The sequence below is a fragment of the Nipponia nippon genome, unplaced genomic scaffold (genome assembly GCF_047370975.1).
Source record: "Nipponia nippon isolate SJK-2023a ecotype South Korea unplaced genomic scaffold, ASM4737097v1 scaffold_8, whole genome shotgun sequence".
In the NCBI taxonomy this organism is placed as follows: Eukaryota; Metazoa; Chordata; class Aves; order Pelecaniformes; family Threskiornithidae; genus Nipponia; species Nipponia nippon.
This window is the reverse complement of record NW_028262402.1, coordinates 39,349,844-39,365,717: the sequence shown is the minus strand read 5'-3', so window position 1 is coordinate 39,365,717 and position 15,874 is coordinate 39,349,844. Positions and strand designations below refer to the sequence as shown.

The following is a 15,874-nucleotide window of genomic DNA, read 5'->3' as shown; positions in this document are numbered from 1 at the left end:
GCTGTCACTTTCAGTGCAGTAAGAAGGTTGTTCACTAAATTCTCCCAGATCCGAGGTCCTGATGTTAGAGACTCATGCACTCATATTAACAAAGAAGCACCTGGAGAATGATCTCACTACCTATAAAACTTCTTTTATGGATGTTATTCTGCACTACGGTACATTTCCACACCATTAGAGATTTGGTCTTCTCAGCAGGTACTCACAGACTTTGCAAATTCACCATAGTTCCTCTCTTCTAACTCTGTAGCATGCTTCCAGCATGACCCTACACAAAACCTTTACTATGCAGAAACCTTGTCAAGGTCATACACATCAAGTAGATACAGACCTAAATATATGAAAAATAACAGCTCTTCTTCTGCAGTGCTGCCGTAGAGTCCCTACGCACTTTACTATTGGAGACTGCTGGCTCCTGAAGCCACGTCCCAGAAAATAAAAAAAGTTTGTCCAAAATTTCACCATAGACTATAGAGAGATCTAGTGCAGCTCTTCCATGCCATCTTTGTTGGCCTTATCAGTTTTACAGCAAGCCTCATTATATTTACTTTTTTCCTTGAACTTAATTCCTGGGATTTAAATGATTATGTGAAAATCTCAGCTTGCATTACATTCCAGTTTCAGTGAAAAGCTGCAGAGAGAAAAATAGAAAAAGCTATGTTATACCCTAAAAAATTCTCAAGTCTCTAAAACAAAACAAGGCTTCTCAAACTGTTTTTTAAAGTTTCATAATTTTAGCCAATCTTGTGATACTGTAGACTGAACAATGATTTTTAGATGTCATGGTTGGGAACAGCATGCTCCAAATACATTTTTCTCTGTAGATATTTCTGAGGCATCTGTCAGCATGGTTCCCAAGCACTTGCTCTAGCTAATATTATCATGTATTTGTCTAGTAGTTTTCACAAAAGATCATGTGTATTATATACACACACAGAACTACACAATGCTGATTCTCTGAGAAAAAAAAGACAGAACAGATTGCTGTCATCTTACTGGTATTTTACCATTTACGGCTGACACATCTGTCCTATAACTTTGCCTACACGTTTACTTTTACTGATTACTAAAAAAATAATACTCATTTAAAGCTCCTTATCACTGCTTTGGAGACTTAAAATAGGTTTTTGATAGTGTGATCTCAGCTTTATATTAGTAGAAAGAGTTTTGCAACTGTTTCATAAGGTGTAATAAGTTACTAACACAAGATAAAGAAAATAGCTTTAAAAAATAAGAATATCTAATATTTGTTTATATTTAAACTAAAGTTCACTCAAACTGTTATAATGTAATGTAATATAATTGTAATTGATATAGGTAACTGAAGTAATTAAATATTGGCTAATCATAATCATTATTATTATTATTAAAAGATTGGCTAAATTAAGACCTCACATACTACAACCCTGATCAATCTTGAGTTTTACAGCATTCAAAGGATGAAAAAGGCTGCATATGGCACAAATAAATCAAATTGAACCATCACATCTACAAACTGTTTTCTTTGGCTAAAATTGTAACATTTAACTCTCAAAATTTTATCTACTCCTAATGGCGCTCTGCCAAAGCAAATTTAGGTCATCAAGAACACCAAGAGTGGCTTTTTGCTTGTGCTTTGAACCTGCCTTTCCCTGCCTTGAACCTGAGAAACTTTGCAACTGTACTGTTGTTGTCCAGAATATTCAGACCATGGCTCTCTGCTTGATATTCCTGTCGTGACCCTCCTTGTGGAAGATGCAATGCAATAAGCACTGTCTTGAAACCACATCCTTTTCATCCATAGAATAAAGTTACAGTGTATTAACTAAACTGCATGGGCAATGCAAAAAGATTATTCATACAATGAAAGAAATTAAAATTATCACAGCCTATATCTACTCTTTTCTTGTCATGGTTTAAACCATAATACTTTTGTGGATGATAATTTGAATCACTAAAAACATACAGGTTGGACTCCTATGTATCTCCTCCCACTATTTAGGTAATACCTAAAATGACCTCACAAAAAGCAGCAAAGTTATTTGATTTACTTCTGTCCTAATCGCAACTGCTCACCAACAATGATATTAAAGGGCATAAACTTTGCAATGATTTTCTGATCAGGGCAATCAATTTTGAAGCCACCGATCCAGTTACTGCTGCCCCTGGTACCCATTATCCCCAGACACAGGAGTAATCTTTCCATGGGGTGCTTGGGCACCAGTAGAGCTGCCTGTTAACCTCAGCAACAAAACACAGCTCTCCTGGTGATGGGGTATATATTATCAGTCACCTTTAAACATTCGCCTCTTACGTCGCTCTGAGGTGATGATACAAGTTTTGTGGACATTTGAACAGATTCAGACAAGTGCAAATAGGTCTATTTATCTTTATCTTCTAACTCTGCTATCTGAAACATTAATTCCTACAACAGAGAACGTAATTTCCTTCACTTTTGCCAGGTGGCTTGCAGCACAGTTAATATACAGTAAGCAATTCCTTCATGGAGGTTCAGGCATCCATGACAAGAATGGGTAACATGTCTGAAGATAATTTGAAAAACCCTGCATACATATCCTAGAATCAGGCAGCTCTGTCTTCTTGTGCTACACATGTGTGGAAGGACTATCATTTTCAATGGGATAAAGTCAGCATTAATTAGCAAATTTCTTGGTCCCTTCATAGCCACACAGTCTTATAACAAAGAAGTCCGATCACCAAAGCTATATACATCTATTTGTTTTCAGCCCCGCATGGGAACAAATGGCGTGAGATATTGCTGCTTGGAGAGGAGCATTAGAAACCCCACTAACATATTCAAGGCCAGAGGAAGCACAAACTATGTGTTTCAGTCGGGCAGATAAGGATTTCTATTTTCAAGGGGAGATGTAAGCCTGCTTAGAGGCTTTTAATAGAAAATGTTAGGTTTTATAGGAATTACAACCAACACAGCTGAATGTTTTACTCAAAGCTTGGTTTGTTTTTTTGTAGGAGAAAGTGTGAAGAAAAATAATTTTGTAACATCTTTTTCTAACAAAATCATCAGCTATACTAAGGTATTGACTAAGTCAAGTAAGACAGTACTACTGAATAATGACGCAGTAAGTTAAACCAAATTCATACCAACACTTCCTAAAGTTTAAGTGAATAACAGCTTTTTTATTGCTAGTGTGGTGGTGTAGGATTACCTTCAGTGAACACCCAAAATCTCATTAGAATTAGTTGCAGGCATGAGGCTTTCCCTAAACAGAAACTGCTGCCTGGTACGCCTGGATTTTGCAGTGAAGGAGTGCACACTGTTGTCATGAGGGAACAGGCAACCACAACAGAGGGCAAGGAAGAGCACTGCTGGATTATATTTGCTTTCACTTATTCCCTGTACCAGGGATACATGCACATGTCAATACTGGAAGAACAGTGACACACAGGCACTATCACCCCTTGAGTTCGGGGCACGCACATGATGCTCATCAGGAGCATCCCTTGCCCATTTCGAAAGGGTCCCCCAGCATTCCCCTGCGGTGCGGCATTGAGTGCCAACACCCAGCACGACCCCCGGGGTCCACAGCATGGAGAGCTGAACAGCAGTCCCTCATCAGCAGGCAATGAATTGTCATTAATTCTACACAGGCATGATACATGATACACTCACAGTAGTAGTGAGTTCAGGCAGCCTTTATCGTGCCTTGATAAAATTTAAACTTCAGGGCATTACTCAGTCTTTAAAATGTAAAAAATTAAATTGTGCGTTTATGGTGTGTCCTGGAGAACTCGCATCAGTCATCACTAGATTACAAGTTCTTGAATGGAAAGCGTTATGAAAATTACCTAATGAATTTCATGGGGAGTTTGGCAGCAAACCTTCAAAAGTAAATGAGTAAAACATGCCATTTCTGCCAAAGAAAACAACTGTGAACTTGATGGTTCCACACAAAAAAAATAAAAGGGCATAAAAGCCTTGGATACATCTAACTATTGTAGACATAGTTAAACTATTTCAGCTGATAACTAGCAGGTGTTAGATTTTATTTTAATTACATGGGGCCATTTCTCTGGATCACAACATGATCTATATAAATAGATAAAGCAACTTCAAAGCAATGAAATCCGTATCAAGAAGATCTCATCTAATCATGATTAAAATAAAATATCCTATCTTTAGCGTTTTGATTGCAATCATCTCAGCCGCGTGAAACTGTAATGACTTTACTGGACTGGGCACAAAGGCTTTTTTTTGCCACAAAAGAAAGAATATAATGAAAAAAATATTGGCACTGCACATACCCAGTTAAAATCCTTACTTTCTGCAGGCTAGCAGGTGAATAGAATTTTCCAGGGTTGAAATATAGAAAATAAGGCCCCAATCCGAAAATGCATTTATGCAGATGATTGAGTTAATCCACATGAGTAGCCCCCACTGAAATGGGTGTAGCCAACACTTGTGCATAAAGTAAAATACGGAAGCCTGAACTACTAGCCTAATAATGTATGATGTTATTTCTGTGGTCAAAATATGACATTGCCTACAATTAAAAAAAAACAACTCAATACCCATGACTTTGCCTCAAGAATGCACAATTCCTGACTTGCACAAGATTACATTTGCATATGGGCATTTAACCATATCTACCTAGTTTCTCTCCACCATTTTATTTCTAAATCCTTAACATTTTTGTAAGCCAGTGATTTCCTAACACACCACGGTAACAAAAGTATCTCAGCTACATCGGAGCTTGCTGCCACAGACGAATCACTGTCAATCTTGCTGCTTCCTCATCCAGCAATGGTTCATCTCACCACATACAGAGCAGCTTAACATGCACCCAAGCTTTTGTGAGTGAAGCCAAAGCATTTCTCCCTTCATAGTAACAGCTAATAAAAATAGGATTAGTATAGCAGCCAAATGGTGTCATACGACAGTAGATGCTGACGGCCATAGAGCGTACTTGTGCCTACTACCACTTCTCTAAGCAGGTCTGATTATCTTAGGCCACTATTTCTCTCTGAGCATATATCCGGAAAGAAACACCTTGGTCTGTACAGTATTTACATGACCTGCTAACACCTACCTGTTTGCAACTACTGAATTACCTCCTTGACACAGGAGTACTATGGACAAATGATCCCACAAGAGTGGCTGGCAGGGTTTTACGAGCAGCATTCACACCTGGACTAAAGTAACCAAATGTGGAAACAATGCATTAAAATATCAAGCAAAAAGTAAAGATTGAGAATACCATAGGTTGCAAACCCGTGGTGCCCAGCCTGCAATGAAGGACATCATCAGTATCAATCCTCTTCTGCATTATTACAGATCCTAAGAGAGTCACGGTTTCAAAAAAAAAATTAAAAACCAGCTTCCTTTTTTTTCCTGGGTAACTACATGAAAATTCCACATGGAGCTCTATTTCACTACTGTTATTTCTGAATTTAAATATTATCTGAAAGAGATCTTACTTTGGCTCCCAGCCCTGGCAGAAAGCAGAATTTTTCAGCTAACAAGGGCCTGGAGGTTTTACAAGACCATGGGGGTTTTCAAAATATTCTTCCACTTTTGTAACAGTCAAATTAGTAGATCATGTGTCTGATCCAAAGTGGCATTTTATGTATTACTTTAAAAAGGTACTCATGTTGTAACTTTAAGACTGCTTTAAGATATGCAGGCAGTTAATTAAGTACAAACCCATAGTCTGTGTGATCACTACTATATTTTCATTGTTCTGTAATGGACTTCCTAAGAAGGAGTTGGTATTTTTTTCCAAAGGCAAAAGACTCGCTAAAGGACTCTGCTTTTAATAACTGAAACTCCTCACCCCTGAGCTGTCACAATTTGCTAGCACACATTTCTGCTCAGTTTGTATTTTCACAGGCTTCAGCATGCCAAAAGGCTGCTGCTATTACTAATGGCAATGCTACAATTGCAGGGACATATACAGGCAGGAAAGGAAAAAACAATACACATCATGTGCAAAATAATCACACCAGGAACAGAAATTTATCCAACAGCCACATGCATTCTCTAAAAAATCCACCAACAAACCACTTCCATGCACAGCAGATTTTAACAGGTTTTATTTAGATCACTGCAATTGGAGATACACTGAGAACGTCTGTTAAGACCTGAATATGTATCTGCCTCATCTCCTTTGTGTGTCTCTGCCCGCAGCAGTGTCACTTAGAGCTATGCACCATTTTTTCCTCTCTACCCAGCCCAGCAAAATTGGTAATAATCAAACAAGAAGTATCAGAGCATCCCTTCTGCAATGGCTCCACAGCTCAAGAAGGGGCAGCTCCAGCCATGGAAAACACCTCACTCAGATTCAAAACTGCATTTCCCCATCTCACACACCAGTTTGGAGCTCACACAAATGTTATGAGAACATCATCATATTTCACCATCAGACAGGCAGCAAAATCAAGAAGGTCAAGTCCTCTTTTTTTTTTTATCATGTTGCTGCACTGTCCCACATAGGAAGCAAACAGATGGAGTTTTCTTCAACTAAAACATCCTGCCATTGAATTTAAAAGCAAAATCTTTGGAGTTTTTAAGTGGACTGTGCTAATATTCCTATACCTCAATAAAACCATAAATCTGATATGCTTTCACTCCATACCCTATTTTACATGCTTCATACCAAAGCCAGTAAAATAATTCCTCAGCCTTTATGTGTAATTTCTAACTGAAAATACTACATGTCGCTCCTGAATAGCTTTGCTAGCTCATATGACTCTTTTGACCGACACTGTTTTGAACACTAAGTCTATCACTAATGCTGAAGTCCGACACACTTTAAATCACAGATGTATTTGAAAAGTGATACTCAACAAAGCAGCATGAAGGGAGATGGAGACACACGTTTCACTTGCCAACAACTCAAAGTCAACAGAAAAAGAGCTAAAATAAATACAGCAGTGCACCACACCACAGCATATACCAAATAGACCACAGAGAAATGACCATACATGGTCTTATTCTTTACATCATGCACAGAAAGCCTATTAAACAAGGGCAGAAAGTTTATCACTAAGCCAGGATGTGATTCGCTTTATGTCCCACTGTGATTTTATACAGGTATTTGGAGCTCAAAACAGGGATTGACTGTGGGGCATCAGAGGACAGCGTCTGGCTTTCTGAAATGCCCCCGAGGCAACAGTGTGCTAACCTGGCTGCGTTCTTAAACCTGAATTTCACGGGACAGTTCGTAGGGTGGATTACCCATTGGCAGACATGAAAAAGAATCCACCTCTCTCAGAGGACGCTAAACCTCCAGATCTTCCACTTCGTGAAGGCAAAGGCCAGTATTTCAAGTCTGAATGCCCAGAACTAGGTAGAGCATGATGCCAATATTGAGAAGGGTTGAGCACACCCTGCTTTCTGTCTGAAATTAAAGCCCATTAATTGAAAGGATACACCCCACCCTGATTCACTAAACAGAGAGTGTATCTGAAGAAATCAGGGGAGCAGCAGCATTGCCTTCTTGTAGCACATACCCAGTGAAACAGCACCTCTGTTCAATGATGCTTGTCAGCTTCCTTCACCATGAGGACTTCTCAGAATGTCATCCTCAATTTCAAAACCCGAACCCAGCCCTCACAATTGAGAACTGATCATGGACTACCCCTAGCTCTGCAAACAGTCTTTGGTGTGACCAGCAATAGGAAGAAACTTACTTTTGCAGGAAGTTCTAGCTTCTGGTGAATACATTTGATAAAAGCAGTACGAGTTCATCTCAACTTCTTCTATGCGGCTTGTTGGACAAATTTCCAGAGATAATGCCAGCACTGTTTGCTGATGTCCCACTTCTTAACTTGCTTCTCACATATTATAAAAAAATGAGTTAATGGGCAAAATTCAGAAACAATGAACATTTGCCAAGGGAAGAATTCTCCAAAACCTCTGAAATAAAGATCTCTACCCTCCCCCCAACTTTTTTTTTTTTTTTAAAGAAGTGCAGACAAAAACTACTTGGTTTTGTGCACCTACTGACAAACTAGACTCTCTGTAAAATATAAAAGCACAACTAAAATAATTCTTGGCAAAGTAATACAACCTTAGCTACAGAGCAGTTACAGACAGCTCCATTACATTACACCTTTTATTACAAATTTGTTGTGTTTGAGATGCATAGTTATGGGTATGAGCTAATACCAAGAAAGCAAACAGTCACCATTTCAGGACATGTGTGTTTGAGAATGAGAACATCTTTTACTCCATGGAGTGAAGAAAATATTGTCCTCACAAAATTCTTAGAGAAGTTGTTGTAATAAAATTATTAATAATTCCTACAGTATTCGGGTTGCGCTATGTCATAAATGTAACTTAAACTAGAAAAAATGCACTTGACTCAAAGTTAATATTTTTGTGGTATCCTAACAATTTTCTTTTAGGTATTGATTTGTAATCTGTTTTGTGGTATCTAACCCGAATTTGCTGAGTTGGGTTTTGTGGTTTTGCTTTTTTAAAGCCACTTTAGGAATAAATTCTGGATACTTTACTACCCAATATATTCCTAAATAATGATACATTCTTTGTTCATCAATGCTATGATACCCACCACTGTAACCATACCAGAGTAAGAAATAACATTTGACTGAATTTTATAGCATATTATTATGCCAGGACACAGCACTGAAGAAGTGTCTTCCCAGCTGCAGGGAACTATGTTGGTTAGTATCATGAAGCATTAACAGACCTGAAATAACTGCTCCTGTATAGCAAAAGCATTATCATATTTTCACTTCCAATACTCTCTATGTAACATTGCAGCTTTTCACTTTTTTTTCCCCCCCTTTATTTGACTACATTTATAGGATATACCCGTTACGGATCTAGCTGTAAAATCTACTCCTTTTCCTGAAATGGTTCGAAGCCCACCAACACATACAAAAAGTTCAAACTATTTTTTCCAACATACAAAATTACCTCAATTACACTGCTCAGTCGCTGTTCATTAGGCTTCCTGGTTAAAACTAATGAAGTGTAGAAGGAACAACTCTTTGTGAAATTCTGTAGAAACTCATTAACCAGGCTGCCCAGCTCTGTCTCCCACAGCGCTAACAGCGGTGTGAATCCATAGGCACCTTAGGGAATTATTCCGGGTTTTCTGGATACCGTTTCTAAAAATAAGTATATTATTGACTTTCTAAATAGTATCCAGTCACTGACTGGAGCCGTACTCAGCCTGATTTATTAATGAGCACAGTCCCAAAGTGGCAGACATCCATTTCACCCATACAGATGTGGATCACACCGGCCCTCCCATTGAAGACCTATCTGTTCAATGATCCAGGACGTCAACATTAAAATACACCGGAGCCCAGACCAGCAGGATCTGCTTCTCTTTGAGCATACTCTGGTAGTTTACCCTCTCAGTAACAGTGGCTCACAGAACTAGAAAACCCTCAATCTGCTTTTTTGCTTTAGTACAGAATTAAGGAACTCCTTCGGTCCTGCAGGTCCACTGCAGAAGGATGACAAACAGCAGTGCAAGTGGATTTGTGTCATCCTATGAAAAACACAAGTGTGTACCCATTATACCATTGGTAATGGATGAGAGGCTGCAAGACAACAAAGAGGGAAACACATGAACAATTAAAAAGGATCCGTTTTAGGCACCATACATATCTTTCACATACCAATTATCTGCAAGTTGCTATGCAGCACAAATCTCTGTAGTGCCTGAATTTGTAAAATTCCAATTACATTGCAGTTGCCTCTCTCAATTCTTTTGTCTTTGAAGAAAAAAGGAGAACTGTTGCTGCCAGTAGAAGTGTATGTGCCACCACATGGCGCCTATTTGAATGAATAGGAAATCTGAAAGCAAAGTCTATGCTAATTAGCTGGCTATACTGAGGGTACGTAGCAAGTCTTAAGGATACTGACATAAATTAAAATAGAAGATTGAGCTTCTTTTGAAGACATTACAAATTAATTCACACGAAGGCTGACAAGTGTGAACATTTTCAGGTTTAAAGACAAATTCACAAGTTCTAAGCCAGAACAAGAATGCCACCCCAACCGCAACATCACCAGTGCCATGCTGGAAAGTGAAGCCTGTCCTATTCCATACCTTTTAAATTTTACATCCTTTGCATGCCCTAGGGGACCAGTCATTAAAAGGTCACTTCAGAAATAAATTACTTTCTCCCTCATGGCAAGTTTCTATGAAGTAAAAACCTAATGTTGACACTTCCCCACAGCAGGGTATTTATTGTCTCTTCCAGAGAGGGCAAGCAGGGCTATGAGTCTGACGGCAGTAACAGAGGCACACAACAGAAAACAGAAAAATGAAAACTGAACAGGCATGGCTGGGAAGACTTCCTCTCTACCATGCACACTACCTTTAGCCATGAGCACAAATAAAGGCATCAAACAAGCCTTCTCTTCCCACCCCTTTCCTTCTCTACTCATTTCTCTATAAAAGATGCTTCTGAAAACTGAAGTCTGCTAGGAGAATGATTAAAGTCTTAATCATCGAGAGCAAGTGATGCTTGAAACAGATGAGCAGGCATGGTAGACATTTTCAGGAAAGCAAATTTCCATAAAAACAGTCCTTCTTCTTGGGTAAGCCTGTTACTCTGGATAAATTCTCGTCATCACAACAAGGATTCTAGGAAATCTTACTCCTCCACAAAACTGGCATCATTCATAGAACTGCCCTTTTTAGGAGAAAAATAACAAATCACACTCTGATTTACTGCAAACCTTTCCTGAATTTACTGAATTCTCTAACACCTGAACATAAAGACTTAGGGTGTGAAATACAAGGGTTTAATTCGATTTCCTTTTCTCTCACAAAAAGCATGAAATTCAAAAGAACAAGACCAAAAGAGCAATATTATTTATAGCCATCTGCCATATGCTCATTCGTCATAATGTTGACAGATTTATAAATTGAGTAGACTTGAACAGGCAATACAATTCAACTAGAACAAGCATAAGTTTGAACAGCTGGCAGCCAACATCCTTCAGTTTGAACAGTCTGCCAATAGACAAGAGAAAGGAAGGGGAAAGGACAAATATGGTGCACAATCCCACAAACTGGGAATACTCAACACACATGAAGCAAAACAAAGCACCACTTACTTCAGATTTGGAAGACACATTTTCCTCCACATCGGAATCATTGGGATCTACAATATCATCAAATGGTGGCAGAGTAGGCGTCTTCTTTTCCAGTGTATCATTTTCAATTTTGACTCTCCCCACCTTGAGCTGAGATCGATCCTTTGTCTGTTTTTTGTCCACTGAACAAGTAAGAATCAGTGGTGGGGTGCTAGAAAAACTTTTAAATAATGAATCTGAGCCACTTTTTTTTCTTTTTTTTGCAGAAGGTTCATCAGAGTCCAGAACAGAGGGCCTTTTTGTGGGGGTCTTCTTTTCTTGCTGCTGCCCAACTGTTATGGTAGGGATGGGGATGTTTTCAGATTTTGGCTCCTTGGACATGGGCTTGGGTTCCTTGAAGGCCATCTTCGGAACTATTTTTTCATCTTTTATTGGTTTGTTTTCTTTGGGTTTCTTAGAGGATTCTTTGGAAGATTTGTTGTGTTCCCTGGAAGGTTCTTTGAAGGCACTTTTATGTTCTTTTGAGTCTTTAGAAGTTTTTTCCTTGTGCTCCTTTGTTAACTTGTGGGTCTTTGAAAAACTGTTACTACTGCTGCTGCTGCTATTTGTATTCAGAATCCTAGTTGGGTCCTGCAAAAAGGAGATGCAAAACTTTACTTACCAAAAAAAACAACTCCAAAAAAATCCTGAACCAGAAAAAGAACCCTTAAAGCCCCAAAAGACAGACACAATATGGACACAGGATTCATATTAAAAACTTGGAACTGCAGGTTGAAAACCAGAACCTGCAAATACCTATATAAGAACAGATACAAATCCCATAATTTTGGTCAACTTATCTGTTACAAAGTGGTGGGACATAAGCAGTTACCACTGCTTGTCAATATCTGCAAGACAAGTTAGTTTTGATATTAAGAATTAGATATGTTTTTTAAGAAACATCATAAGATGAACATAAAGACAGTTTAGGAAATGGTAACCATGACCATTAGCTATCAGAAAAAAAAAGTCATAAGGAAAGATCAGGATATGAACTATACAGTGTTAACAGAATTACTTCAGGATCAGAGCAAAACATGTGCTCCTGATGACATTTCAGGCAAAGCTTGACTCCTCTACTATGATCCTCTCTCCAGTTTTTGTCAGATCCTTTTTTTCCTCATACACAATAACAACTCTGGGTCCAGCCTGGCTATGGAAGACTTGACACACAGTATGTCAGCAGCCAATGTCTTTTTATGGAAAACCTCCTTTACTGAAAAAGCTTTCTTCGTTGTATTTATTGTTGCTGTGTCTTCTGAGTATTTAATTGCATTTTTTTAAATTCAACTGTTATAAGTGAGAAGGGTTTCTGAGAGAGTGATGACTCAGAGGTCCTATAAGATAGGCAAAAGCAGAAAGAGCAGAGCAGTATCATTCCTCACTCATATATATATATTTAGTTAGGGGTGTCCCAATACACACTTCCAGAATCACAGTTTTAATGAAATTCGTAGGTTGAAAAAGTGAACGATGAACAATACTTACAATAAAGTGTTCTTCCAATGTAATTTTTATGCAAAGAAAGCATTCTTTGAAATGGGGAACTACTGAAAAGGGTGCTAGTAGGTATAAATATTACAAATGTACTTCTGGGTTTGACTTTCAATAATTTGGTTGGTTATTCATCCAAGTCCCTTGCAAACTGCAGACCACAAGGGTGCCCAAAATTCTCTCATCTGTGTAAGACTGGATATGCTTTCATCTGTAAAAAATTCATGTACAAATCCCTAGCTCTATTTTATTTTCCAGCAATCCACACTTATCATTCTACTGTGCTAAGAATCTGCTTTTCTTTTTTGACCCTTGTACTGCTTTTGGCTGGGTTAATTTTCTTCATAGTAGCTTGTACAGGGCTATATTTTGGATCTGCGATCAAAACTGTTGATAGCACACTGATGTTTTAGCTATTGCTGATCAGCGTTCACACAGCATCAAGGTCTTCTCTGTTTCTCACACTGCCCTGCTAGCGAGGAGGCTGGGATGGGACGCGGCTGGGGCAGCTGACCCCAACTGACCAAAGGGCTACTGTATACCATATGATGTCATGCTCAGCATATAAAGCTGGAGGAAGAAGGAGGGGGGGGACATTCAGAGTGATGGCGTTTGTCTTCCTAAGTAACCGTTACGCGTGATGGAGCCCTGCTTTCCTGGAGACGGCTGAACACCTGCCTGCCCATGGGAAGCAGTGAATGAATTCCTTGTTTTGCTTTGCTTGCATGTACAGCTTTTGCTTTCCCTATTAAACCACCTTTATCTCAAGCCATGAGTTTTCTCACTTTTACCATTCTGATCCTCTCCCCATCCCACCATGGGGGAGGGAGTGGGCGGCTGCATGGGGCACAGCTGACCCCTGGGTTAAAGCACAACAACCCTCTAGTATGTAAGTAGATGCGGTATGTCTGGCTGTCTAGCACTGCCACAGATTTACAGAAGCACAGAGGGCAAAACATATTTAGCTTTTCTTCCCCCTTACTTAACCACCATTTTACCCACAACATAGATGGGATAGCAGCAGTGCACTGGAAACTGAAGGACCAAAGCAGGACATGGCCAGCCTCAACCTCCACAGGGGCTGACTAATTTTAAAAATACAGTCAGTAGAACTGCTCTAAAAAAACCCCACCCAATAAAACAAAGCAGAATTAGCCTGTTTAATGAAAGTTAACAAGAGGAGAAATTAAGACTGAGAATACATCCACTTGTGTGCTCCCTGTTAGCAGAAAACTAACTACTTATGACTTGTCCAACTGGGATGTGTTAAGCCAGTATTTAATGCTGTAGGACCTGACCAGTTTACACATATTGTATGTGCAAAAAGAACAGTATCTCCCTTCTCCTCTGTAGCAATAGGTGGAAACAATTAATTAAAAATAATTACTTTGAACCATTTTTCCCTTCTCATTATCTTAACTCGTTAGTGAAACACTGAATTTTCACTCAGTGCTGTACAAATTATTCAGTTGTGCTTTGTGTTCAGATGTTTCTTGCATCAATACTGCAGATGTATTTTTCAGTCACATTTGGAAATCTAACTATGTATCTGTATAACATATATGCATCAACATTAACAATGGGCAGAAGCATCAACAATGAACAATATTATCATGACATCTGAATGTCTGAACATAAGACACTTCCTCATTTCCCAGGCCAGTAATTAAAAAACAAAAATAAAAAAGCACTAATCATTCCTTGAGATGTTTTACTTTAGTCAAAAGTCCTTTCTTGGTGGGGTTTTTTAAATTAAAAAAAAAGAAAGAAAAAAGCTCTATATTTTGTTTGACACCCCAAAGATTAACATATAAACTAATTATTAATGCTTTTATCTTCACATCTTGTTCTATCATGCCAGAGCTGTAAGTGTTGCCCTGGGGAGGAATAAAATATGTGCCATTAATAAACTAGATGGAGTCCTTATGTTTCTTATTGGTCTCCTTACCATGCATTTTAAATTGCTCCAAAAGGAGAGACTCATTTTGGTGGTTTTCCAACAGATGAGAACTGTGAAATAGGTCCTGAGGCGCAGTAGTATTAAAACCAATATGAACTTGAGATCTTTCTTGCCTTTTCAATTTTAAACCTAGACTTCTTTCCTCTTCTTAAAACATGGAAGCTGACGTTTCCACAGAAATCATAGTAAAAGTATATGACATACTTATGATACAGACATACATACACACCCCTGCCATGCTCTCTGAGAGCTACTCTTTCATTATGACAGCCAACCCATTGCTTTTATATTTGCATTCATTCTCTAAGTAAAAAAAAAGTATCTCTTCTTATTTCCTAAGTTTCTGCAAGGACTGTAACAGAGGCCAACAATAACTTACAGGAAACAGCAAGAGGAACATAAAATTTGTAAGACAGAAAAAAACCCCAAATATATTCACTGGTAAAATTATATCAGACTTAATGATGAATGTAGAAGGCTGGTAGGGATGAAATGTGGCTAAATATTCACATCATGTACGTCATAGATCTTACTGAAAATCAGAATGTACTTTCAATCCATTTTCTTATTTATCAAAATCTAACAGTGTGTTTAAATGTTTCTTTTCCTTCCTACCTTAAGAAGTCTTGAAAGAAAGAAGAGTGAATGATGTATTTCTGCTAAGAGGACAAATAAAACAGTCTTTTCTCAAGTTAATATGTAAAACGAAGATCATGGGGTTTTGACAGGTAAGATATTTACACACCGCAGCTTACATTATTCATGAATACGTGTATTCATCAAATGTTGAAGCAACCCATGTGAATGTTAGACTTTGATAAATTGCATTACAAACATCAAAAGAATAAGAGAGGATTACATGCATGTTAAAATACCTGCAGATGTTTTCTTTTCTTAAGCCAAGTAACACCATGTACATATAGTACTTCACGATACATAACCTCTTTCATAGAGCAGTACTGACAGATCTTTAAAAGCAAATAGTTTAGAAAGCATGATAAAAATCTAAGGTTTTACCAACAGAGAAAAACCGTGCTACTGTCACTGTTGCAATCAACTCCTGCTCAGATTTTGGCTAACAGTTCATCCTAAGGCCTAATGTATGCTGGGAGCAGGGAGAGCATCACGCCGGCAGGACAGGTGGTCACAAAGAGCTAAAAGGCCATTGTGCAGCCATGATCACCTCCAAATTGCTGTCTCCTCCAGCCATCATCTTTGTCTGGCAGTTTCGTCAGAATCTGCTCACTTATGGAAACTGATATAAACCAAACCTCCAAGCTGGAAGGTATAAAACAACAGCTTACGAAGAAAAAAGCTTTTGAAGTGGATCCATCAGC

At 38.5% G+C, this 15,874-nt stretch overlaps 1 protein-coding gene across 4 annotated transcripts in view; it reads right to left on the bottom strand.

The window, feature by feature from the left end:
* The window catches only part of MLLT3 (MLLT3 super elongation complex subunit), a 130,798-nt gene that overhangs the window by 27,426 nt on the left and 87,498 nt on the right, over positions 1-15,874 (bottom strand). For all 4 annotated transcript variants that reach the window (XM_087741612.1, XM_087741613.1, XM_087741616.1 and 1 more), the window contains one exon: positions 11,066-11,674. In XM_087741612.1, the coding sequence (XP_087597738.1) occupies positions 11,066-11,674 (609 nt within the window). The remainder of the gene's footprint in view (positions 1-11,065; positions 11,675-15,874) is intronic.